This window comes from Epinephelus fuscoguttatus, linkage group LG21, assembly GCF_011397635.1.
Source record: "Epinephelus fuscoguttatus linkage group LG21, E.fuscoguttatus.final_Chr_v1".
Classification (NCBI taxonomy): domain Eukaryota; kingdom Metazoa; phylum Chordata; class Actinopteri; order Perciformes; family Serranidae; genus Epinephelus; species Epinephelus fuscoguttatus.
Genome location: NC_064772.1, coordinates 24,845,797 through 24,873,572, shown reverse-complemented (window position 1 = coordinate 24,873,572; position 27,776 = coordinate 24,845,797). Strand labels below are relative to the sequence as shown.

At 41.8% G+C, this 27,776-nt stretch overlaps 1 protein-coding gene across 3 annotated transcripts in view; it reads left to right on the top strand.

The window, feature by feature from the left end:
* The window catches only part of pip4k2aa (phosphatidylinositol-5-phosphate 4-kinase, type II, alpha a), a 34,215-nt gene extending 6,776 nt beyond the window's left edge, over positions 1 to 27,439 (top strand). Inside the window, exons 2-11 of one of the 3 annotated variants that reach the window (XM_049564683.1) lie at positions 8,827 to 8,924; positions 9,071 to 9,167; positions 10,822 to 10,974; positions 11,379 to 11,525; positions 12,100 to 12,138; positions 16,046 to 16,159; positions 20,634 to 20,747; positions 20,906 to 21,146; positions 22,845 to 22,948; positions 23,062 to 27,439. In XM_049564683.1, coding sequence (XP_049420640.1) covers positions 8,827 to 8,924; positions 9,071 to 9,167; positions 10,822 to 10,974; positions 11,379 to 11,525; positions 12,100 to 12,138; positions 16,046 to 16,159; positions 20,634 to 20,747; positions 20,906 to 21,146; positions 22,845 to 22,948; positions 23,062 to 23,142 — 1,188 coding nt within the window. In that variant the 3' untranslated portion in view covers positions 23,143 to 27,439. Of the gene's footprint in view, positions 1 to 8,826; positions 8,925 to 9,070; positions 9,168 to 10,821; positions 10,975 to 11,378; positions 11,526 to 12,099; positions 12,139 to 16,042; positions 16,160 to 20,633; positions 20,748 to 20,905; positions 21,147 to 22,844; positions 22,949 to 23,061 lie in introns of all 3 variants that reach the window. The other 2 variants (XM_049564682.1, XM_049564685.1) reach the window with 2 other exon arrangements.
* Positions 27,440 to 27,776: the final 337 nt, after the last annotated feature.

Sequence of the window (27,776 nt, the reverse complement as noted above, 5' to 3'; positions counted from 1 at the left end):
CCCCAATGTGGGGGAATCACAGTGGGCTTGAGCCAGCGGCAGTGCTGGGTATAATTTGTGTAACGGCAGCAACAGAAAGTTTGCTGATCCAATGGGGACCCCTGGTGCTACTTAAGGTCAGTGTCCTTGGACTGGCCACCATTTTCTGCATTCCTGCTTCAGTTTTGTTTTTCATGAAAGAGATATTTTTATTTTTATCCATATTTAGCCGGGTAAGTCCCGTTGAGATCAACAATCTCTGGCTGACCTGGCCAAGACAGCAGCACACAAAAAGTTACAGCCAAACAACCATACAACAAAAACATGAAAGACACAAAGCAACATGTAGAAAATATTAGAACACAGACAATGGCAAGCCCCAACTGACTCATTCATCCTTGTACTCATGAGAGCCTTAAAATCGGGCAGAGAGACCAGTTCACGTAGTTTCAAGTCTTTTTGAAGGTTATTCCAATTGAGAGGAGCAGAGCACATAAAAGCTTTCTTTCACAGCTCAGTCTGTGCACCAAGAACAGACGAAAAAAACTAAATCTTGAGATCTCAGACTATAGCTGCAATCAGATCTCTGTTCAATCAACAGACGTCATAGATTAGCACAGTAAAAGCTGTGACATCTTTCCACTGCTGCATAGTCTAAGATGAAGTAATTTCATTTGAATAATCTCGATTCAGACATTTAAAAAAAAATATTGGGATTTATAAGAGAATCAGTTTTTCCCCACCCTTGCTATTTTTGTCATTGTCCTTTTTGTGTCAACCTGTCTGTTTAGCTCACTTTCATTCCCTGTTCCCCACTGTCTCCCCTTTCTTTGCTGTGTTTTTTGCCTTTCTGTCTGACTCAGAGTAGTTGTGTCTAGTTCTGTGGATTGCATAAGAGGGGGCTTCTATAAATATCTTCAGGAGGGACCTACAGCTAATATGTGTGATGATTATGGTGAGGAAAAGAGAAAAGCTGAAGCCTCACATCCTGGCACCCTGAGGCAATGACACAGGAACTCATGGACGCATCTTGTTACATTCCAGTGTGTGTCTTCAAAAATGTTAAAACAAACATCTTTCTGAATCGCTCCTGCATGCATGCATGCAAACATGTATGCACGTGTCTATAGCGCTTGTGTGCATGTTATGAGTGTGCGTCCTGCGTCACAGTGTCACTGTGCCATGGGCCCGTGGGACACTCCTTGCCCAAATGCAATGCGACATGTTGCTGAGCAGCTTGGTTCACTCAGCAGGGCAGGCCATATACCATAAGCCTCAGTCTAAAACCACTGTATCCTTTAATAGCTGGCCTTTCATTGCGCTGACACACAGACATGCTGACCTGTTTGACCTGTCTGCATGTATATGTACCTGTACCTGTTGATGACAACTATAATGTTCGTGTTACCTATTTCCACTTCAAAGTCATTTGTCATTTTGTGTTTGAACACAGATAGGACTATGTCTGTTGTAAGAATTCCCTGTATAAGCTTGTTATACTTGGTATAGTCTAATAGTTTAAGACTTGGAAATGCATTTCCTTTCTCCAGAGTTTGAGTGTGTGACTGAGTGACTGACACTGCTTAAAATAGACTTAAATGAGCTGTTAGTGTCCGATGCGAATGCAGACGTGTCACAATTCAAGCGCCGACTACTATAAGCTTTTAATTGCGCTGCAGATGTCTTACTCAGGTAGTTGGTTGCATTTGTCCAAGGCCCTGTTTCTCTCCGTGTCTCTGTACAGATGCAGCCGTCCTCTTACCTTAGCCCTGCTCCACTTTTTTTCATCAGTGCGTCCTCATTATGGCTGACCTCTCTATGCTGTGGTTGTGAGCGGAGGGAGGAATGGGAGCAGTGAGGGCTACCCCTGACACTGAAGTTGTCAAAGCTGCTCCACAGAATTAGGTCACATACGCTACTACATTACATTACTTTTTAAGGACAAGCCAATGAATCCACGATACACACACCCATATACCACTGTTGCACTGTGTTAGGGCTTTCCACCTAGACAGGCTTAATTTGGATCCTAGGAAGGAGGATGTATTCTCCTTTTTGTGGATATTGTTAAAATTCTACTTACAGTACTGTGAATGGTTGTGGGATTCTTAACAGGTCAGTTTATGATGTAATAACCCTGTTGAATGGTCAGTGAAAGGTCAAGTCCACACTAAATACAATCTTCTACAACTGACCTTTGATGCTCACTGTCTGGCTGTTAAATGGCATATCTCCATTTAGCTGGGTGTGTACTGAATGTGATTATATCTGTGATTTATGAATATCATTTGGTGGTCAGCAAGTGTAAAAGTAAGGCTCAGTGGGGTGTTTGTTGTCTCAAACATGCAGGACAAATGATGCTCTAGTGTGTGTGTGTGTGTGTGTGTGTGTGTGTGTGTGTTACTTGGGAAAACATTTGTGTATGTGATGGGTTTGGAAGCTGTTGCTTTTAAAAAAATACCGCACCAAATACTGCTGAACAGCTTTTACTAGATTGCAACCCCCCTCTCCCTCGTATTTTTATACCTCTACATATTGGTTAATTACATGATCAGTCAGTCTTGATTACAGTTTAATTAGAGCCACTTAGTCTGTAATGTCTCGTAAATTGGCATGGAGGAAATGCGCACTAACACTCCACGCTATCAAGGAGTCGTTTCTTCCGAGCACTTGTCCCATTTCCCGCACGTAATTGACAGTTTGACAGTAGAACATCGGGCGTGCTGTAAGATGACGCCAATGGCTCTCACCAGATACAGATTCATGTTTATCTTTATAGTTACAGTTTGCCTTGTTAGACATGTCTGTCTTAAAAAGTCTGTTCCTTGTTTGAGGGGATAAATCTCCCACATTGGCTGTTGTGTCTTCACTTAAACCACTGATGTTATTTTTAAAATTGGCATTCGCTCAGTTGTGTTTACTTAAATGATTCCTGCTACCTTGAAGGCAAAATTGCAAGAGCAGAGGGCAACCTTGAGCTGTATACATTTAAAATGTTAATGGACTCGACGCTGAAGATTGTATTGGAGTGACATCAACAAGTCAAAGAAAGTAGCAAAACATCTCAAAAATCCAAACTTGAGTAGTACTTTTTATTTGGACCCAAAAATAAGACACAGGAGTGTTAGAATGGGTTGAGAACAGGGTTGTTGCATTACGCTTATCATTAAGAAGCTGCTGAAATGTGAATGTCATTTAAATATCAGTTAAACCACCTATTTATTTGTGACTGATTCTGTTTTCTTGTGCTCGTGGCTGCATTGTGGCTTTGCAGAATCACAGCTTTTACAGTGAGAAATTAAAGTACATGTGATCATACAGTTAGTAAATATGGATACCAATCATCTGGATCAGATGGGAACCAATCCTTTTGGGGTTTTTTGTAGTTTTCATGAATGGGTGACACTGAAGCATGTAAACCACAGATCTCACAATGTAGACAAAAGCCACCAGTTTTACATAGTGATATAACAAAGGGCCATGCAAACATTGGATTTGAATTTGGTCACTTTTTTTCCACATTGTTATATGTTTTTTGTATGAGTAAAGATTGGGTAGGACAGAGTCTGAGGCTATTGAAGGTTGGTGATTGAAATCATCTCTGACATTTACTAACAAAGGAGGAACTTGTCAGTATTGCCACATCATTATGATGATTTTAACACGAGTGACACTTTCTAGTCGTAGCTTGCAAGTCTGTTACTGAGTTATGACAGTCATAGCTTTCCTGTTCATTGTCAGATGTCTCTCTCCGTCCTGGTGGCATGCTTGATTCGTTTTGCTACCTTCTCTATCTTGCACTTAAATGACCTATTTCTTTACCGGGTAAAAGGTGTGACAATCCTACCACTTTCAAGACTTTCATTAGCCTGTCATCTGCTAAGACCGAGTCATCTATCTGTCATTGTTCAGAGAGATAAGACCCTGACATGCTGCTGACTGAGCACACTCTCTTCACTAACTTCCTGTCCAATGGAGCAACAGCACACACTTGCTTCACTCTGGGCCGGAAAACCAGTCTTTATCACCATGGAGACAAACAGGAAGTGGTGGTGTGAAATTTGTCTGCAAGTTTGATAGCTGCAGAAAGATAGGCAGATATGCTGGAGGTATCTGATTTAACAAAACACAAGGCCCACGCTTTGCTCAAGACAGATATTCTGAGCCTTGCAGATGAAGTAGGAGTACTACACATATTACTTAATGTTGATCAGGTAAAGTGCGGTCAGGTTTATGTATTCAATTAGTCATACCTTCATGCAGGCACCTGCAAAGAAATGGTAAATGATAGTGACTGTCAAAAGCATGATTTGTGAAAATAGCTTACTGTAGTCATTGACTCATGCTTTGTTTACAGTTTTATAGGGTAGCGTAAATTAAATTTCAAGAAGAGAACATCTTGCGGAGAGTGGAGTGGAGTGGAGATATGGGGATCTTTCAAACTGATGCACATTGTTTTCTGGGCCTACTCGAGGGAACCATTTATACCTCTTTATCTACAGATATTTAACCCTATATTTATGCGTGCATGCATATGTGCACTAGTTTCCTCGCATATGTTGTCTGTGAACGCTTCTTGGTAAGATAAGGCATTGTCTCTGCCCTTGTGTGAAACACAGCTTTGTTGATTAGGCGACATCTCCCCTCTGAGTACCCAGGATGCATCTGTGCTGTATCATCACTTGGTGCTTGTCACACCAGGGCACTGAAACATACTCGGATATGGCATCTGTGGACTTGGATCCCCTGCTTGTTCTGTCTCTCTAATGCCTTCCTTTCCATGTTTATTTTTTCTCATGCTTTCCTGTTCTTTCCTTCCTAAAAAGTCTCTCCTGTTGTTAAATGATCTTCTGTTAACGATATACACTAATTCCATGTTTTCATGCCTTTTCTCTTTTATTTTAAATTGCCTAAAAAGCTCACTATAATCCTCGAGGATATTGCAAGTGCAGAGATATTCACTTTGAATTGTTAACTCTCACCTGTACCAAGACGACATCAAAGTGCCGTACGCAAAGTGGGCTAAACAGCCTTGTTCTTGAAACGCTACTGTGCTCAATTTGTGCATGTTTTCTGAGCTGGTTAAATTGTGAAGTAGTTGGCATAGTGTACAAAGGTAGAGCTTTGTACATCACTGGATATGCTTTTGCAGACTTCAGCATTAAAATGTGATGAGTCCTCATAACAGACAAATTAAAACAATTCTGTAAGTGCAAGCTTCACGCCTTACAGCTTTTCCAGTGGGTTAGTCTGGTATATTTTAAGTTTGTTGGATAGGAAATTTTTAGCCAACTGCTTTTGCCAACATACTGGCTAGTTGCTGCCAGCTCCTGTCTTGGACATAGAGTGTGTTAAATTGTTTATGCTTTTAAAAGTGAGCCAGTTTAATCTACTTTGCTCGGCTGCCAACAAACAGTACCTACAGTACAGGACTTGTATTATTATCATCGAGGACACTGCTATATACACAACTGGGGTAAAAAAAAGACTATGCAAGTTGTTTGTTCTGCCGTATTTGTGCTGCTATCTCTACTGCCGTCAACATCCTGAGTGCCATCTCGTCTACATGATCCCAAAAATTGCATCAATCATAAGAGTGGGCCATTGGCAAAGTAGATAGGCATAGATTGAGTTTAGGCCAGAGGCTTTTTGGGAAACTTGCTCCTGGAGCTTCGACTGGGCAATTATCTTGTAAGTCAGTGTCTTAGAGACGTTTTGGTACCTCTTACTGTTAAAAGTCTACTTTTAAATGCAGAAATTTGGTGACAGGAATACATTAATTTGAGCTGCCACTTGGTCAAGTAGGCTCTCTTCCAGTGTCAGCCTGTTAATCACAATTAGTTGGTTGGCATGTGCTAGCTGTAATCATACAATTCAAAGCCTTAACCATGCAGTGTGTTCATATTTGTCAGAAACAAAATCGTGAGCAGTTCAATCACAACCATTTCAAGGCATTCTGTCCTCAAAAGCACACTTCTTAATGGCCACCTGAAGTAAGCCAAATGCTTTCATGGGTCAGCCAGTCATGCTGAGGCCATTCTCTGCACCATCTGCTGTAATACCCCTGCAGCATTACAGGGCCATAGTAAATCCGCAATGGTAAAAAAAATATTGGCTAGCTCCTCTAATGCAGCTGCTGGAATTGTGATTTGACACCACATCTTGTCTCTCTGCCCAAATACTAGCTGTGAGTAGTGTGTAAAGCTGAAAGTACAATTGGGACTGTACTGTAGACAAACACATGCACACATGTTTCATGATTAACGTTATAGTCAATCAAAGTTTCGAGCGTTTGAGTTTATTCAGTGCACCTAGATGACAAGTGTGCCTGGTGGAATGACAGGTTATTAATAGATTCAAGCAACCTGCCAGCGCTCCTGCCTGCAGCCAACAACGAATACACAAGCTTGTGCACACGCACACACACACACACACATCATATTTGTATCAAGCTGGTTGTGAGTCATAACAAATGTCAGGTCTACATATTACAGCAATGTCATGCATGACCAGCTCCAAATGGAAACCCCTGCAATGTACCTTATGTGTTAGACACCCCACTGTTTATTCAGTGTGGTCTACTGAAGTGCTCTGTAATTTAGCGTTTTGTTGGATGGCTATCATGGCCAGAAGTGTGCAAACAATTACACTGATGTAAGTCATTTAATCAAGTGTTAATGGTCTAACTCACCTGATAGTCCGCATGTGTGGTCTATGTATTTTCTCACATCAGACTCAGATATGACGTGATATTCTAAAAACATAACCACTCCTGAAACACAAAGGAAACTTCAGTGACATTACCGTAATTGTTCTAGATACTAAAATGTGAGTATTGAAAAGATAAATGCTCCATTTTAATAACGCAAGACTCACCAACTGGTTTAAAAAATGCGCATAAAGAGAGAAATGCACTAAAGAGAAATGTCATCACACATAGAATAGAAAGTGATTATCTGCTCTTGAATCGCGAACACACTCAAACTAGGAGATTAGAAAATAGCAGTGCATCACAGACCGCAGGATATTAAGATTATCTCTCTTGCAGGAGCCGCACATCCATCCTTTCACTCATACATACATGTCCTCTCTTTCTCTCTCTCACTTTCTTTCTTATTCCTCTCTGACCTGAAAGTCTTCATCTTGTCATCTTGGTCTTTATCTATACGTCAAAAACACCTTGAGCTTAAGCAGCTCTGCCAACATTTCCACTCGCCTTTCCCCTTCATCTGCCCTCCAACCATGCAGGCTACATCATCCTGAAAATCTAATCAGTAAACTACTCACATCACTAGGTGATGAAGATCGGTATTGATTGATGACCTGGACCAGGTTCTTTGCCTGAATCATTGATTAGCTGTAATAACTTGTCATCAGGCGGCTTTGATTTGGGAAAAAACTTCTTGGTTCATCATTATGCCTGTTATGGTTCCTTTTTTGTTGTATCCTACAACATGCCACATTTCACTCAGTTATCTGAGATGGTGAACAAGGATTAGTTTGTGCAGCAAGGTGGTGAAGATGAACAAACACTGACTGGTGTCTGAGCCAACTGTTTCATCCTTTTGCCAATGCCAGAACCAAATACATGTGCAGGCTTTTTTCCTGGCTCAGAGTGGGCCTTTGAGGGGTGACTACGCACAATAGCATCATCAGTACGCGTACAGTAAAGGCAATGAGTCTGTGTTGCCTTATTTGACAGAGGTCGATGCTTTTTCCTTCAGTTTTTAAAGGATTTGATAAACAAAAATATCTGTTATGCATAAGTAAATAAAACCCAATGAACAAAAGTGATTAAAAATCATTACAACATTGGAAGGAGAGGAGGGGAGTGAGTTTAAGGGAGAGGGGTGAGGGCTCAGAAGACAGTGGTCCGAAATTTTCTTGAGTTGCCCTTTCACATGTAGAACACAACAGGAGATTGTCATGCCAGACACATTCTCACCCACTAGAAATACTGCATTTGGTTTAGGAAAAGGGTGCAAGAGACAGGACATGACACAGAAAATAGGCTGCGGTTGTTACTCAGCATTCTTTAAGAATTTTTACCAGAAATTAAACAGATTTTATTTCATGAGAAATCACAGGAAGCCCTCTTTCCCAGAGGGGAGGGGAGTTAATTGCTGGAAGATAAAGACGTCACATTCAAGTTTCTGTTCTGCTTGAATAACAGTTATTTGATAAATTGCTATTAAACACATTTAGAGAGGATTTAAATTGCTATTTTTGTTTTCAATTCTTATCATTTTGGCGCTGGTGATTTTTCTTTGGCGCTGGCTAAAACCTAATTGGGGGTGCCAGGAATTCCTCTCTGCAAGAACAATCCTGCGTGTGTGTACATGTGTGCATTCTCTTACACTGAATGTCTGTTCAGAGGCAAAATGTAGTCATGTGAGCATCCATGTGAAGTTACGTGACTGACGATCTTTGTGTCAGTCTGTTGAGGAATGCTCCTGTTTGGGCTGGATAATATTGCATCATTAAAATGTTACACGAGTTGATTTGTGAAGCAGGCAGCTAGCACACGATTGAATATCTGCGGGATTCCTGTGGTGACTTTTTTTCTTTCAGGCTTTGCCACTGTATTTCCAGTGAATCCTTTCATTGTTGATCCCACTGATCACTACATTATGTTTATCAGTGGTATTGATCGATGATCTTTGTCTTTGTTTTGCCTCTTCCTCCTTGTGAGGCCTACATTTTCCCTGTTAGTATCCCAAGGCTTCAATTCCTAACTTCTGACATTTCTGATGGTGGCATGTGATTTAACTGACACTGCTTTGTGTTACTAGATATATCACAGGTCTCCTCTTCAATCGTATGTTTTTTTTTTCTCTGTCTCCCCAGATAAACGAGTTAAGCCATGTTCAGATTCCCATCATGCTCATGCCAGATGACTTCAAGGCCTATTCTAAGATCAAAGTGGACAACCACCTCTTCAACAAGTAAGTCTTCTTGGGTGTATTTTATAGCCTAATTGTTGTATTTCACAAATGCAAAGTCATAATTCTGTGAGATATTATTTTGGACCCAGAGCATCTCATAAACTCTGTCTCTTCTGTTCCCTGATTTTTTTCTTCCATGCACACAGGGAGAATATGCCCAGCCATTTCAAGTTCAAGGAGTACTGCCCTCTGGTGTTTCGAAACCTCCGGGAGAGGTTTGGCATTGATGATCAGGACTTCTTGGTATGAAACCTGACAACATTACCACCACTTCTGGGTCAGATAGGGAGTTTCTTTGGTTGTCTTCGTAGCACAATATTAGTGTAAACTGCCTCAGGAGAGAGTGCCAGCTACTGTAGACAGTCTGATTTTACAGGTGCTACAGTACCATTAAATGGATCTTAACCTTGTGTATCTATTCAATGTAAAATTGTGCCACAAGCTCACTGAAACACTTGCAGCCATTTTAAAACCAATTTGACCACCGTCTTAACTAGTAAATTGTTGCGCTTTTTCCTTTCCCTCTTTTGTTCCAGCCTTGACTTCCTTTATTTTCCACTCTTCCCCAGTAAATCCCCATTCCCAGCGCAGGCAATGAGTTGGCAGTATTTGGAGGTCGTTGTGTCCCTCAGCTCAGTGCAGCTGTCCTTCTCACATGTTTACATTAGGGTTCGGCTGGCTGCAGTGAGTGGGCAGTCGGGGGTGTTAAGACACCGGCCACTGCAAAGGAATGTTGTTACATTCTCAAAATTAAACTACTTGCCTACATGAGGCTCTAGTCACATTGTGGTCAGAAGGTTTATTGGTTTGTATTTTTTTCTCTAAAAGCCTCTTGGCTTTATTTCTAATTACATCAGTAATATTACTCATTACAGCCAACGGGTACCTCCAGCTGCAGGCCCTTTTGATGACATGCACAGTAACCATTAGTTTTAATGAGCAATGCTTGCAGTATTAAATTAAGTTTTTGGAGGGAAACTGAAGTGCAAACAGATTAACCTCTCTCCTCACATTGTGATAAATGCCTGCTGGAGAAAATGACCAACTAAAACAAAAACATTAGGGTCTCACTTTGAGAGCTTTTCATCTATGCCAGCCTCAGGCGAAGGGCCTCTTTAACATTTTCAGCCTGTGACACAAACCACTTCAGTGCTACACCAAGACCTGGGCTTTAAGTAGGCCTCTAAGTGTTCATGGTTTTTCGGAACCTCAAGAAAAAAAAACTGCAACCAATTTTAGAAAGACTAAAAAGAAAGACTGCCTAACAGTTGTTTTAGCATTTTAAATGCTACTCCTCACTTTGCAGTACAAGCAAGAGATGCTCTGACTTGAAGAAGGGAGAGTGAACTGAGGGCAGAAGACATGAGAAATTCTTGGAGAATGAGGCATTGAGCCAGGGGTGTTGGATCATGTTACTTTTGAGCTCCAAAGTCTGGGCAGCAGCTGTTTGTGTCTGTGTCTAGGTTTGGACACGGAGCAGGCGTAGGGGTCAGAGCCCCACATGTTTAGACTGAAGAGTGAGAGGTGGTCGGACAACAAGACGGTCAGGCGGGACATGTTGATTGTGGGATCCATTCATCCCAGTAAACTAGAAGAACAGCTATTTCAGCCATTCAACCAGCTGAGGACATTTTGACCAGCAGCTGTTTAAACATAACTTAGTCATAGTTAAATAGGTACTTTTCAAAAAGTGTTTTGGTATATAGTGGGACAGACCATTCAAAAAATAAAAATAAAATACAGTCAACAGGTACATTATCTTGGCTCTCTGAATACGGTGCAAATAATGTACATGCAAGGGTTGTGAAAAGGTGACAGCTGATCGTATCTCAGTGTGTACATCCTGAAAAACACTGTCATTATTTTTCCTTTCTGTCTTTGCCCTGTGTGTTTTCAGAACTCTCTGACACGCAGCGCTCCCTTGAACAGCGAGGCCCAGGGACGGAGTGGAGCCCGTTTCCATACCTCTTATGACAAACGCTATGTCATCAAGACCATCAGCAGCGAGGATGTGGCAGAGATGCATAACATCCTAAAGAAATATCATCAGGTGAGAACAGCTTATCTTACATTAATGTATAGAAATGCAAGCTTTGACTCTTCCATCAAATAGGCTGTGTGTTGGTAGAGCCAAAATACCTGTTGTCTACCTGCATTACAAACTGGCACTCAGGTAACAGCAAGCATAAGTCAAGGACTTTTTATCCGGTGCGTCAACATCAATGACGCAGTTTTATAACTCTGTCTCTACCTATTAATTTCGGACTGGTCAATAAATTTTTAAGTGTCAGCGTACAGATCCATACAATTCCCCAGGACAGCTGTTGCAGTATGTCAGAGCCCTGTTGTCCATTCATCACAAGTCATAAAGGGATCATGCTGTGCTTCATAAAACAGTTTTTTCTCAGTATCAGTCTGGGCCATGAATTCATATTTCTCCCTTTCTTTTGGTAGTTCATTGTGGAGTGCCATGGCAACACGCTGCTGCCTCAGTTTCTGGGGATTTACCGGCTCACCGTGGATGGAGATGAGACCTACATGGTTGTTACACGCAATGTCTTCTCTCACCGCCTCTCTGTCTACAAAAAATATGATCTCAAGGTAGGAGGGGGGGAGCAGATTAAGGGGAAAAAAGGGAAGCAAGGAACTGAAAGGGCATGATTATTACATAAAATTATGTAAATCTAATGTATAGTAATCCCTTCTTGCCACTTATTTTTTCACTGATTATCTCAGCTTTTGGTGCAAGAATCACACAAATGTTTATGGAATAGTTTTATGTTTTTTCCCTGAGATAGGCCTGTTTGTAGTTCAAATATTTTGTAAAAGCTCATGCAGTTATGCAAGTTAAGCTCATGCAAGTTAAACCTCTAAATGCTCATTTGTAAATATACCCAAAGTTAGTCAATCAGGGTTCATCCAATGGGCAGTAGGTGTTTAAAAACAGGGCTGAGAGCATCAGGTAACCCGAGTGACATAGTTTTAATCCATTTTAAGCCAGTGGGCCTCGCACGCCTAATAGGGTGAGCTTCTGTGTTCGGACATGCACAAGGGTTATGATTATCTGCAAGAATGACTATAAGCAGGGTTGTGACGGAAAGACTAAGGCAACACTTTCCACTGCTTCAAGTAACAATCAGTTTATGGTGAGTAATTTCCTTTCTTTTGTTTCTAGGGTTCCACTGTGGCAAGAGAGGCGAGCGACAAGGAGAAGGTACAGTCACCTGTCGCGAGCCAAGATCCGCTGTTATACATACTCACACAACTTTCAGCTTCAGAAGAGGCTGGACCTCTTAACTTTTACTGTGTGCTTTACAATATTAATAATACATATACTCAGAGTGCTACAGATTGAAATCAGAGTAATCAAATGCATCAAACTAGCACACCAACAGTTAGAAACATGTAAAAGAAAAACATCAAAAGAAGTGAAACAATCCACACCGCCAGCGTGGAGCATTCGTCCCTCGTCTGCCTCTCGGAATTGATGCGCTACAAGTTTAACCACATCAGCCCTACGTTGTTGCATGTCAATACGCAAACCACTTTTTTATCCTCCAAGTCTTTTCTTTCTTCGTACTCTTTTTGTGTACTGAGTGAAGCAATCTCCCGCCTTCTATATTTTGTGGAGGAAATAAAACAAGTGAACTTTGGTTCTCTTCTCCTATCACTTTTCACGTCGCTTACTCAATCTATTTTCGTCCATTGAACTGACCGCTGTCCTTTCAGCACGTCAGAAGGTGCACTGCTGAAAGAACAGCTGGTTCTGATGACAGCGGAGGTCGTAGCGGATTGAACAGATGGACACTTCCACAACACTCGCGCATCACTGACATCTCGATTCTGCTGTAATTTTTCTTGTAAGGAACGAGGGCAGTTAAAAAGTGTTAAGAAACTCTGGAACTTTAAGATGAATTGCCTGTCTTTCAAGTAATTTAAACACTAATGTCATTGAGTCTGTTATTCTGATAGAACGCCATGTCCATTAAAAGCCATGTGGACAATTAGAGAACGAGAGAGAGAACAAACTGTGTTTCCAGCGGTTTCAATAACCAACACAGCTTCAAACAATTCCAGGCTCACTGTCATCACCCAAATGGCCCGACTAACACAAATTTGGTGTCTGCTTTTGTTTCCCTTTGGGTGGGGATGACAGTAGCAAATCTTCATCTCCCTCAGTTAGCACCTACTTCATCACCCCATTCCCTTTCTAGCCCCTGCATGCTATTTGTGTCTCTTTAATTTGCTTCATCCCCTCTAACCTCGCTTCTGCTGTTCCATCAGTTCCCCTGCCTGCTGTCTGTGTGTGAAAGACTGACGGCTGTGCGTCTGTGTGTGCGTCTGGGTATGTGTTGGGTTCAGAGTTTTATTCAATCAGATGTCTCATGGTTTTTGAGAAGTCCTGCGTATTATATGTTTTCTGTGTAGCTGTGTATCTCCCTGAGTGTGTGTGTGTGAGCAGTGTTCATGAGCTTCTGTGTGATTGATAGTGATGTAAACGTTGCTGTTTGTGTGAGACTGGCTGTTTTAAGTTTTCTGCTTCTGGCTGCTTGGACAGTCACCTGTCAAAAATGAATTGTGTCACTGAAATTGTGAAGGACCTGGTGGTTCACTGTGCCTCCTGTTAAAATTGTTTAGCTTACAATCAGAGTGGATATTTTACCAGATATAAACAATGTATTTTTTTTTTATAGTTAAAGGCTTTGACCTTTTGAGTGATGGAAGTAGCCGACAGCGTCCTTGAACACTTTAACCTTTGGACCACTGTTCGTTTGACCTGTCAGCTCAGCAGTATTGAAGGGGATGGTCGTCCAAAGGGTTTTGTTTTTCATTGCATGTCTCCACACGTTGCTCTGCAAAGGTTTGTCCGACCGTGAAGCAGGTTTTTATATGAGAACGTCACAGTTTTGACCCAGAGGCGTTTGAACTTTCCACCAGGTTTTACGGGGGCTTAAACTTGGGGCACCATGCAGCGAGGCATGGAAGACTTCAGGGAATCCCCAAACTAAATATAGCCCACTGTAAATGGAAGAAGAAACAAAACACTATTGGGGTTAAAACAAATGGATGGAAAAACAAAGCAGCTGAGGATTTAAAGCACACATGAGGTTCCTGTGTGACCTCTGTTTGTCTTCGGCTCGGCTGCGTGTGAAACACCATTTACAGTCGAGCAGCCGAGAGGCAACAGGATACATTTTTGCACGAAGATGTTATTTTCCTGACTCTTAACTCACAAATTATTACAAGTTGTTGCTGCTGCTTTGTGGAAAGTTCTCTGCTAGTTTCACTGTCAGTGAAATGCAGCTATTACAGTAAGCATTGTGCAGTAATTACCACCTTAAATGAAGCATTTCACAGTTTCTGCTCACATGCAGAATGCAGTATACAATACGTGATCACACATACAGGCACACACATTCACACCCAACCTACAACAGGTCTCAGAGACACAGCTAAAGCTCAGACATCAAAGACACGCTTCTAACAAGAGGCATGCTGGTCATTTCTGCACACAAAAACATCTCTTTACGATACACACGCTCACAGACTTGCTTAAATTAACCAGCAGCTACCTATTGCAAGTGCTCATCTATAATTAAATGTTCTTCCTTTCCTTCAAATAATTCCTCTGTAGTTAAAGATTATTATGTGAACATTACAGTAGTGTGAACACTCACACACACTTCAGTTGGCCAGTGAAATGACGAGGGTGCATCTTGCCAAGTGAAAGGAAAAATCGTGAGTTTTGTTCAGAAGGGGTGTGTGTGTGTGTGTGTGTGTGTAAAATAATTGCTCCACACACACAGACAACAAGCACAGCAGGGTTCTCTCCTGACTGCATGACTGTCTCCCTTTCATGCATGCGTCTGCATGGTATATAATGTTTTCTCTGCATCTTTTTTGAAGTTACATTATTTCTAACACATTTTCAATGTGTATGAACACCAGCTTCATTCTGTTGCACATTGTGGACATGTTCTGTTCTACCCACGTATGACATGTATTTTTCTTTTCATTAAGTACATTTTGCGGTTCTTAGTAGCTGCTGTCTTGGGGTTTGGGCTGTCAACAGCAGCAATTGGCTTTGTGACACATTTTATTTACATTTTACCGAGTAGATGATCAGTGGGTTTACACCTTAGTCTCAAATTATCTTAACTAGAACCCAAGCTAGGTACATTTGGTTTTACTTCGGCCCCTGAAACCATACTACAAACCTGTCCATGATCCATTTATAAGACTAACCCACAATTTATTAAACACCTGTGTAGGTCATTCGTGTGATTGCAGTATTTGTTATGTGACCTGGAAAGTATAGAGGGGTGTTTCCTGTACATTATCAGACAGCTACTGGTCCTTGGTTTGTGTAATGCAGCCTGTCTCCACTCGGTCTCCGCTCAGTAGCTATTTGCTACAGTTGTTTGTTGTTTTTGTTTACTCTCCTCTCTCTCCTCTCACTGGCACCGGCTGGTATCTCCTGTGGGGGCACATGGCTTTAATGTGTCGGAATGACTGAGTGTGAACTGCATTGAAATTCTGTTTGTATAGCCTCTCATCCAGTTTACAGTAAGCCCTTAGACATTTAGCACCATATCTGAATGGATGTTTGGCAGAATATAGGTTTATAGAATGCAAATGAGCTTACAGTTGTGTCCTTGCTCTTCGCAGTTCCAGCTCCTCCGCCTCCTTAGAGTAGCGCTGCAGGCTGCTTCCATTCTCGACCGGGCGTTTATGCCAGGAAACAGTCATAATGCTATTGTAGGCATTCCAGAGTCATGCATACATTAAATATAAATAAAAGCCTATTGATTACTGAAAATAAGAGCATGGAAGTAGTGTAACTGCAAAGATTATTGCTTATTTACTCCGTCATTGGATGAAGCTGTTGGACACTGTTGATATACTGTAAAGACATTCAAGACTCTTAACTAACTTCAGACGGAACTTTCGCGCTCATGCCCTTTCCAACCCTCTACCAATTTGACAAAACAATTGTGTTCTGTTACATTTTAAACACTTTGCCTTTACTTCCAACTTCCTTCCTCCCTTCCTCTCTCCTTTCTTCTCTCCTCTCCTCCACCCCCACCGTCCCTCCCCTCGCTCCCCCCCTCTTCTAGCAGCCGCCCCAACCAGAGGATGTGCCCCCGCGGCCCAAATCTGGTAACGTTCAGCAAAGGCTGCAAACACTGCGGATTGCCACGCGCTTTTACTGCGCCATGAAACACGTAAGAGATGTAAGAGAACCAGGGCTCATATACCAGGCATGATCTATTAAACCAATCTTATTTTACTGTTTTTTTTTTTGTTTTTTGTTTTTTGTACGGCCGAGCATTTTTGTTTCCTCGCCTTCTCCAAGTTGACACACTGTTATTCAAAGGCCATATTTTGCACACTTCTCATCCATTGACAGTCACCTTTTGCTCAACTTGTCAGCAAGTTTTTTAGTTTTGCCAGCCAGTTTGTTTTTTGTCACCACCATTCACCCAACCGCACTGACATGTATCTGAAACGCTGGAGAGCAAGGAGTGGAGGAGTACGGTGGCGGCATGAATGGGAAGCGCACTGCGTGGTCAAAATAAAATTCAGGAACCAGCGATGGGAAGAGAAAGTGATACTTATGACATTTCCGGAAGAAAGTTTAAAACTGAAACTAGTGAGTTACACAAAATTCTAGTGTGTTCTGCAGCACAAAATAATATTAACCGACCTGTGTGCGCTAACAGCAGTGAATAAAACAGCGCACATTTTAATTTGTCTTCTAAATCGGTGACGAACTTCCTGAAGAGTTAAAGGAAGGATGTAATATAGCTTGTGATTAAGAGAGGCCATCCAAAGATAAGAGAGTGCAGATAAGATGTCCCGGCTCTCTGCACACCACTGCAGCCACAACACTTTGTTTTGTTGCATAAAACATATTAAGCAGTAGATAAGCTGGTGCTTTGCGACGTTAGTTGATACAGCAGCTAGTTTAAGAGATGAGTCAGGTTTGTTAGGTGTTATTCTATTTATTTGTTTTGTTTTCATAAGGCTATGGTGTTCACAGGTAATCACACCAAAGGCAGTGTGACTGGTCAGTTTATTAAATATCCACAGCCCCCTGAGACAAAAAGCGTTTTATGAGTCAGTATTGTTGGCATCCTTGAGTGAGTTTGGCAGTTACCTGTGTCTCCCTTCTCAGTTTGTTTCTAGTTTGGGGGAACATTGCCTGTTATTTTCCAAAAGATAGTCCAGCAAACTGTTTGAAGGACGCTGTTATTATTCTTTATGCCCAGCTTACATACTCCAAAACTGTTTTGCTGTCAAGAGCACGTTGTCCTCGTACACAGCCACAACAGCTGATTGTGCATCAGATGATAAGCACGCTTATACTGTGTGTTCACGTGTAATAAACACATGAAGTGCTTGATTCACAATGCATGTCATTGATATGAACCTGCTGATTTGAAATGACGATTCCACATGAAGTTTTAACACACAGTGACTGTTGATGATAAACAGTTCAGACAAAATCTGCTCATCATTTACTGCATGTCACTGATGTAAAACCTGCTGGTGGATGTTCATATGCGCCTAACATCGGTATCTACTAGATACAAAGGTTGAGGAACATTAAGTGTCAGCCAGGGTTCCGACAGATCCTTAAAAAGCCTTAAAGGGCATTTAATCCGTCAACCTAAAAATAGGGCATTTATGGGGCGTTAGAATGTCTTAAACCAGTCTTTCAAAAGCTGTATAGATGCTAAGACATGGAAAGTAGGATTTTATGTCTTTTTTTCTGATGTTGCATTGTAAAATAACCAAAGTTATCAAAATAAGTGGTAACTTTCCCTTTTTTTTATTTTAATTTTTTTAACCCAGGGGTAGGCAACCTGCTGGTGTGGCTCCCTTTGACTTTGAAAAAAAAAATAAATCATATGTTTAAATTTAAATGTTCATTTATCAATGCTTAAGGTCTGAAGTGATTGTGATATTATCCAATGTAAAAACGTGTAGCCTGTACATCAAAAAAAGGGGTTTTCAGCAACTAAAATACCGTCCTCAGCCCAGCGCCTTTTCCTCAATATTTTCCCAAATCTCAATAGCAGTGGTTACAGTAGTTATGAGTCTCCCCAGCTAGGCTAGCTATGGATTTCAAATCCAAAAAAGGAAGAGACTTGTTTGCTTTCACCACTAAGTCTGCAAAGTTAAAGTTCCAAATAATGATAAAGAGCTCACTCCAGTGCCATCTGGTGGTAAAACATATTAATGAAGGCTCATTTAGAGCTATTTGTAATGTTGACAGGCTAATTCAGATTTAACAGGCTGTGTTGCCTTCATTAAGCTCAATATGTTTGTGGCTCCAGATGGATTTTTTAAGATTATTTTTGGTCAAAAATGGCTCTTTTTGATATTGTTGGTTGCCAACCCCTGTTTTAACCGAATGCCTTTCACATTAATGTCAACAGATCAGAAGCAACAACACACAAATTTCATTCCAGTCGGGATGCTCAGAGCAGAGGATCTGCTGTACCCTGGACAGCATGTGGAAGTGCAGATTCATCAAAAACTTGCTATTTAACCAAGATTTCACAGCATGGCTGAAACCGGTCCAGAGCAATGCAACAAGGAAGTCTTAAATTTAATTCTGAGTGGCATTAAAAAAAGTCTTTAAAAGTCTAAAATCTAACTTGCCGTAAGCTGTAGGAACCCTGGTTGGCATACCACAAATCCAACAGAAAGGCTCTGTTCCTCTGCGACAGCAAGACATCAACGTTGCCAAAGGCCACAATCCATTTTCCAACCAGCTGACGGGAGACAGAAAAGAAATGAGATACATTTTTTTAAGGTTGCGGGGAAATTCACCTGTCACACAGCCTTACAAGGCTCATCAGCAACCCACCCTTTCTTCCTGCCTCTAATATATCTCTCTGTTTTTCTACTTACTACCTCATCGCAGTGCACCACTCAAGAGTCAGACCCATTTCATTGCTGTCATTGTAATAGAGAATATCAGTAACAGGCCCTCTGATAGAATCCTATGCATGACTGGGAGAGAGCGTAAGACTTAATGAAGCGGATAGAAAGACTGAGAGTGTACGGCAGGGAAATAAAAGATAGTTGAAAACGAAAGCGTAGAAAGATGGATGAATGTGAGAGTCGAGGTGTCGGTTCAGGTGACAGGCCTGTTAAATGCTTTCAGGTTATGTTCACTCTTTGCAGTCGACCTTGTGTTGTGTCTTCATTTACTTTTTATGTCGCATCTTAACTCAGTCTAGCAAGTTGCACATCCCATATTTCTCGCAAATTTGGAGGTCTATGTCTGTACACTGTATATGCGCTCAAATGTCCTATCCTGTGAGATGTATTCCTGTCTCCATCTGTGTAAAGGTGTAACCTGTATGTGTATGTATGTGTGTCAGTGTGTGCTGTCCAAGCTCATTCTAGTGCTACAAAGTGCTGTTGTGTTGCTGCTCTTCTCCTGCTGCCATAGAAACACTGTAGTAGCTGAACCGCTGCTGCCGCTGCCCCGTTACCTCATGTCCTGCTCTCTTTTTCCTCAGTGACTCAGAACTAGGCCCCCGTCCCTCCTCACATAACACCTCTTCCCCCTACAGGCTGCTGACAGTACTGCAGCCTGGTTGAGAAGTCATTTAATCCCGGTAGATCGACACTTAAATAGGAAACTCCTTCATTCTGCTTGTAGGCTGAATAGTGGGAGTCTGTCACAACGATACAGTACGCTGGCTTCACAGAGCTATAAAAGAGTTTATATTAGATGCAAACTACAGTCTGGTTTCTGAGAAGCATCTTCGACAAACTTGTGTAATTTGTCTCAGGGAGAATATACTCTTTTACCAAACCAAGAGCGGGATGCTTTTCAGAGACCAGCCCAGTGCCAATAAGGATTTGTCATGGCTTTGACTTGGACGTCCTTTTTTTTCATGACACAAAGAGTATAGATCTACCAGATGCATTTAAAAAGCTGTCGAAACGTCTGTATAATGTGCCACAGGGTGTGTTTCATGGCACCGAGAAGTGAATACATTTCACTGCAAACTATATGAGAAATATGCGAATCGCTGCATCAGATGGATCTGTACCCTGCTGTGAGCATGCTGCATGTACGGTTTAACACAGTCAGCCTTGGTTTGTACAGACTGCCTGTACTTTGTCAGCCAGCTCATTTTTACCAGTAATATGTGTTGTATTTGGCTGAATCAGACAGGCTTATCTAACAAACCACAGGCTCAGCGGGGTATTTTAACATGCAGGATTGTCCTGTCAGGCCGATACAGTTAAACATGCTATTGACACGACTGATGTCTAAGATCAGAGTTAATCTTTGTCAAATGCATTTTGAAATACCCCTTGATTCTTGTAGGTGAATAAGACAGCTATATGATATCTCTTAGTCACGTGTGATGATGTAAGCTGTATATTTTGAATGTTTTTAAGTATTCTGGGGAAAAAGGATGAAGAACACTGATGCTGGTGTTGTCAATTTCTTCTTTTTAGTCAATTTTTGATCTTTTATGTCAAATATCTCAAACAGTATTTAAGGATTTTAACTTTGTGATTGATATTGAGACTTGATTAGAGCACCAGAATTCTGTCACGTTTTTGCCCAGGTCCTCTCCTACAGTGCCATGCCTCTCAGGTTTGAACCGTCTAGTGTTGTGGTTTTTACTGTTGTTTATTTGGCTGCTAATTTCCGATACTAATGGGCAGGCCAAGGAGCTGCCCACCTACAAGGACAATGACTTCATCAATGACGGGCAGAAGATCCACATCGATGGGGAGAACAAGAAAATGTTCCTGGAGAAGCTTAGGAAAGATGTGGAGGTATGTGTTCAGGAAAATTACAGAAGAAGCCCACCCCCATACTTAACCTCTTTCAGCTTTCCCCTCCTCTTTACTCTTGGCTATCTCCGTCCTCCTCTTTAAACACTCCCATCTCCTCATTTGCTTTATTTCTTCTGCTGTCCTACCATCGTCTTCAGTTCCTGGCCCAGCTGAAGCTCATGGACTACAGTCTGCTGGTGGGGATCCACGATGTGGAGCGAGCCGAGCAGGAAGAGGTGGAGAGCGAGGACAATGAGGCCGAAGAGGAGGGCGAGAGTGACGGAGGGGGCATTGGAACGCCCCCTGACAGTCCCAGCAACACCCTGGACAGCACCAAGCATCTGTCGCCTGGAGAGTTTGATCCCGCCATTGACGTCTATGCCATCAAAAGCAATGATAGTGAGTAGCCAAATAATACAGTGTTACACACAACCCATGAGAGTTATATGAAACAGTTAAATAGTAAATACTATTAAGAACTTAGAGCTCCCCCTACTGGATATTTTAGTTCTCATTCTGGTTATCAAATCTGCTCCTGTCAGAAGTATTTTGTTCATCTCATGCCAGCCTTATACTAAACAACTTTTTTGGCAATTTCACTGTTGAAGACAAATTTTCAACTGCCAAGTGGTGATGAAACTCAGTCTGAGCTTTCTTAAGTTAGTCCTTTTTTTTGGCTTGAAATTCCAACATAATCAAACATGTTTCATTTTATTGTAAGTTTTTGGTCTTAGTTCATGACAATACTGAAGTTCAATGATGTAAACATTGTCAACAGCGAATAGCTGCACTCTCTCCAGAACCAAACAGCAATCAGCAAAAGGCTGTAAACATGGAGCTGACTTTGGGGAGGCATGAGAAACTGGTGGAGTTGTGGAGTGATCAAAAGTTGAAGTTTAATTTTACATGTACCTGATCCACCATTCATTCACTCATTTTCCGTACCCGCTTATCCTGTTAGGGGTCGCTAGGGAGCTGGAGCCTATCCCAGCTGACATTGGGTGAGAGGCAGGGTACACCCTGGACAGGTCACCAGACTATCACAGGGCTGACACATAGAGACAGACAAACATTCATGCTCACATTCACACCCACTGGTGATTTAGAGTCACCAATATAACCTGCATGTCTTTGGACTGTGGGAGGAAGCTGGAGTACCCAGAGAAGACCCACGCTGACACAAGAAGAACATGCAAACTCCGCACAGAAGGGTTCCCCCACCCTGCGTTCAAACCAGGAACTTTTTTGCTAAATGCTAAACACTGCACTATCCACCAGTCAGCACTTATTTTAATGAGAAATCTTAATTTTTGAGACATTTTTTCTTAGTGTAGCAACCCAATGGAGGCTGGTAGCAAACTGAGGTGACAAAATCCAAAATGTAAAGTTTGTACACAAATACAGTTTATCCTTTTATGATGATGCCAAATTGACTAAAATGCTGCTGACATATGACACCTTCTGCCTTCTGTTTCCAGAGTTATGTGTTTTCACAGACATGCAAGGAATTGTCAGAATTTCTTGAAGGGAGTTTGGCATAGTATTTTTTATTGGGACCAGGATGGAAAATGATTTAAGAAGGAATCTATTTGTAGTCTTGCAGATAGTCACCGTGCAAGATCCCCAGTCTTTGCAAAATTTGATAGGGTGTGACTAAAAACTGACATTGTCTTTAGATGTGAAGCTCTTTATAGACTTATCAAAGGTTTCCAGTGTATGGGGAGGCTGTGGCTCAGGAGGTAGAGCATGTCGTTGATCGATAGGAAGATCAGCGGTTCAGTCCCCAGCTCTTGCAGTCAGCATGTCACCTCAGTTTGTATCCTTGAGCAAGATACTGAATCTCAAATTACTCCTGATGGCTGTTCCATTGTCCGGTGTTGTGGCACCTTATATGGTAACCTCAGCCACCAGAGTATGAATGTGTATGTGAATGGGTGAATGTGACTTGTGTAAAAAGCACTATGAGTGGTTGAAACACTAGAAAGGTGCCATACAAGTGCAGGTCCAATAATGACCAGCATCAGCACCTGATTTTACCAGACGACGCTGTGCAAATATACAGATTCTAATCCAGAGTGCATTTGTTTTAAACTACAGGTGCTCCCAGGAAGGAGGTTTACTTCATGGCTGTCATAGACATCCTGCAGCATTACGATGCCAAGAAGAAAGCTGCTCACGCCGCCAAGACTGTCAAACATGGGGTATGTAGCTGCATATGAGAGCTTTCTAATGGTTCTGTAAAAAAAAAAGTAATGACAAGTATAACAAATAATGTGCAGTGGTGAGTAACAGTCGTCTCTGTGTCCCTCTACAGGCCGGAGCGGAGATCTCCACGGTGAACCCAGAGCAGTACTCCAAGAGGTTTTACGATTTCATCACCACTATCCTGTCATAGCCTCCAGGAGCGACGGGAGGGCACGGAGGCACATGGGAAGGGGAGGGGCAAGTGGGGAGCAGGGCGGGGAAGAGAAGTGACGGAGAGAAAAAACCCATCGAGAGGCTGAATTAATAAGGTGCTGTGATGGATTTGTATCACTCTCCCTCATGCATTCTCCTCATCCCTCCCTGTTTGTTTCTCTCTCTTTCAGCGGTGTGCCACGCTCTGCAGCTAAAAACAAACAAAAAAACAAACAAAAAAAACCCATCATTCGTTTACATTTAACCTCTCCTCTGTTGACTCTTGTTTTTGTGTTACTTTGGATGATAAGGGTGTTGAAAGCAAGCGTCCAAGTCATTACATTTTTTATATTATTTGTGTTTGTTTTTCTGTATGGTTGTTTATGTGGGAATATGGCTTTTTTTATTGCCTCTAATACAACATCCAGCACCCTGCATTTTTTTTATTTTGATGTTTGTATTTGTCTTCCCCTTATGATATTCGTGGGGAGGTACTGTAGGGGAGGGTATCGTCAGCGTATAGTGTGAGGTCAGGGGGAGTGCGGAGGTCATGTTACGGCACAAGGTGAGGTCCCTCTTGCAAACTGAAGGCTTTAGCGGGATGTAAGGAGGAAGTTCATGTTGAGCCTCACCTAATGCAATTGCTTCATTCCAGGAAGTGGGAAGCAGTCTTCCAATAGGCCAACAGCCAGACACCCCCGCCCCTCACCCAAATGCTATACAAGTACTCAGCCAAACTTCCTATTTGGGTTCCCTTCTGCATCACACACCCTATAGATGCCACCCCATCCCCACCCGTTCCTGCGTGTACAGTTAAATTGAGCTTCTGGGTTATCCTCTCGCCACACACTCGAGACAGACAATTGCAGTAAATTACGTTGCTTGATTCCAGTTGCACCTCAGTGGTTGTCAGTGCTTCGTCCCTTTGGCTTTGTTGTGATGCACAGTGACTGAGAAAAGATTAAGGGAAGGATATGTACCTTAAAATGAGAAGAGGAGGAGGGATTTTAGCACACAGGAAGTGTCGTTTACTTTCATTCCCTCTCAATACGTTGGGCATTGGTTTCTGTTCCTGTGGCAGGGAATGACCCAGAAGTCCCGTGTGGCTGTGGTGATTACGTCACTCCTCGTTGTATCTTCATATACTGTAGGGTGTCAGATCGAAACTTCAACAGCCCTTAACTTTCTGTTGCCATCAGCACCTTATGAGTAAATCAAAAAAAAAGTTGCACTTTTATTTGTTATCAAAGGTTAGGAGCTCTTGTTCTGTTACATGCGCTGCAACAAAGAGGAAAAGGAACTCTGCTCTCTTAGGTTTGAATCTTTAGGGGCCTGATCCCAGATGCTCACCTCACCTATGGGTGCTTCTTACTGTCGGGACCGGTCAGGAGGACTTTACTGCAATATTAGCTCTGCTTTCAGGGCTTCTGTAAATAAACCTCTCCGATCCTTTTTTAGAAGCACTCTGCGTCGGTGGGGTTTTGGGACCAGGCATTGGCGTGACTGTGCTCGTGCGTTCAGGGCAGGCAGAAGACTGTTTACCTCCAGCATCGTACCAGCACACACTCAACGATGGCGAGCGACGTGTGTGTGTCAGTGTTCAAAAGGTTGTGAAAAGGGGGAGGGTAATGGGAGGGCGGGGGCGGGTTGGGAAGAGTCGCTGCGGATGTAAAGATACATGTTGTTAAGTCATTAACACCAACAGCATCCTTCTCTTCTTTAACCTCAAGTCTGTTATTCATCGTTGTTGTGTTGTTGTTGTTGTTGTTGTTGTTGTTGACATTTTTTTAAAGTTGGTTTATCTGTGTTTGAATTTGGCGGTTTTATGAATTGATGTGGTAATATTTCTTTTTTTTTTGTTTCTGTATGTTTTTTGTATATTTTGCACAAGAGGAAAGGAACCAAATGTTACGAATACGATCCCAATTAGTTGATACGGTCTTAACAAGGGAAATGCAATATTACTCGTGTGTGTAAGTGAGAAGAGTTGTCGTGTGTGTGTGTGTGGGTGTGTGTGACGTTGTGTATCACTCCTGGATAACCAACTAAAACAAGCAAGAATCGTCCTCCTCGACTATTGTAACCCATACAAAAAGCTTCCATCACGACATGTTTGTTTAGATATCATAGAATATATTCACATTTATATTTTTACATTGGATTTTAGTCATGAAAATATAGTTGTATTAAAAAGAAAATCAAAAGGAGCCACCCTTGGGAGTGAATGATGGTGCTGTGGTAAATGAAGAATGATACTGCTTGAATTTATTGAATTTATACTTACTATAGATGTACTAAAAAAAAAAAGAAAAGTAAAAAAAAAATTGCATGTCACACGACTAAGTTTCCTTTCCCCTCTCTAGTCTGTGTTGTTGGCTGTTCAGGTTCTCTTCGTGTCCCCACACTTTAACCAGACGTGTGAGCTGTTCGGCGTTAAATAGTCCCCCACCATGCTTTAAATAACTGTTTTTCATTGTATACACTGTGCAAGATGTGTGCCTTTATACTCCGAAATTATTTAATTTTCTATTTTGTAATCTTTTTTTAAAACAAAGGTAAAAGGTTATTTTAATAATAGGGTGTTAAAGTTGACATGCATTGTTTTCCAAGTTTATTTTCGACCCTTCTCTCACTCCGACACCTCTGTGTTTAGGTTCGTTCGTTTTATCAAGTCAGTTAAACGAAAGCATTCTGATGATTGTGTTTTTAACCGACATAAAACGTGAATATCTGTCTTAAAATTTCGCGGTGGATCGGTTTGGATTCTGTAAATGCAGAGCTATCGTTGTGATTAGTCAGTGTGTACAGGCGTCCCCTCTCCTCCTCCTCCTCCTCCTCCTCCTCATAGAGAGGCGGTGTCTGCTGATATTAATCCCTTGTTCGTCCACGCTGGTCCTGCCTTTATAAAGAACGTGCGTGCGTGTGTGGAAGTGCATTGTGGAATGTGATTGTGTTTTGTCGTGCTCGTCCTCGCTAAACGGCGGCTGCCCCCCACCCACCACCACCACCACCTCAGGAGTCTGTCAGCATTTTTTTTATTATTATTATTCACCATCTCACCACTATTCACCATCTCACCACAGATGCGGTCACATTTCAGGAATGTGATGTTTTCTTTTTTTTTTAAAAAAAAAGTTGTCCATAATTTCACTCACCATCGATGTACAGCTCCTCGTTTCTCAGAGAGGTTTATGTTCTCTTGCTTTTCGTGGATCACCCGCTTGTGCAGGGAGGTCATCAGCTGATAGTTCATCCTGAGTCAGTGGTTAATCGATATCTCCGTGTTCGTTCACTATTAATGGGCTGTTTTGTTTCTATTGTCACGTAGCTCATACTGTACATAGGTCGTGTCATAAAGAAATGAGGGAACACAATCATCTTCTAGTCTGCTTTGCTCCGTTTGGCCCTGGAGGCTTCCCTGTAGTCACATCCAGCAAGTAGAAAACAGAGCAGTGCATGCTGGGAGACTGAGATTTTTTTCTGTTTTTATTTTGGGAATATAAACTCTGGATCTCATGTGAGGAAGAGCGATGCCAGACTTTACCAGATGCAAATTAAAGAGGATAATAACACGCGTCCCTGCTGCTGTAACCCTGAAATGAATAAACCCTCGCTTTTGTGACTTCTCTCATGAATGAGCTCCTCCACCCGACAGTCAACCTGCTGCCACTGTTAACTTGCCAAAAGCATCTTTCAGCAGTCAGAACTACCCCCCACATGAGCTTGAAGAACATTGTGTATAGTATAACGTGTCTGTCTGAACTGAATTTATGTTTTTTAACATGCACTGGGAGATGGAGCGACGTGTGTGCATCGCTCATATGTGAACATGTCCAAAGTTAGGATACAACGACCCTGTGTTCATGTGGTTGATCAAGTGTTAAGGGAAAAATTGGTTACAAATGATCAGAGGCCGGGTGAGATCTGCAGAGAGGGGAACATTTCCTTTGGCCTCACATTCTTGGAAAAGAACAAATAAAAGTCCCATTAGGCCTGGAAACACTTCCTCCTGCAGTCGAGCTCTGGTCTCAGGACAGTCCCGAGTACTTTTAGACTACATCTAAAAGACTTACCATTACTGAGCGTGTGTGTGTGTGTGTGTGTGTGTGTGTGTGTGTGTGTGTGTGAATTGCTGTCTGACAATGGTTGGTGAGAGTTCCCTTTCAGTGACAGAGGCCAAAATGATGATGTATGTTTATTGTTCTTCACGTTTAATGATGATGATGATGATGATAATAATACACTCCATTCCATAAGCGTTCACTCAAACCAATTAAAGCACTTGTTCTGCTTAACTCAAAGTCTACCTCTCATGTTTTTATTTGTCTGCACTGTATTTATTCCTTTATGTAATGTTTGTTTTACACTGATGCTCTGTTTTTGAAGTAACACATTACTAGTTAATTCTCAGCCTCTGCTACGAAATGTTCTCATCACTCTTGAATGAACGAAGGAGTTCTGCAGGGTTTAATTATGGAGCCACGCTTTTTGTTAATTAGTTTAATTATTTATTCATTAACCTCGTGCATCGGTTTTATCTCCAATTAAATAACTCGCCGTTTCCTCTGATAGAAACGAAAACATTTTAACCATCTGTAACAATTTAATCACATTTGGAGAACAATGGGTGTT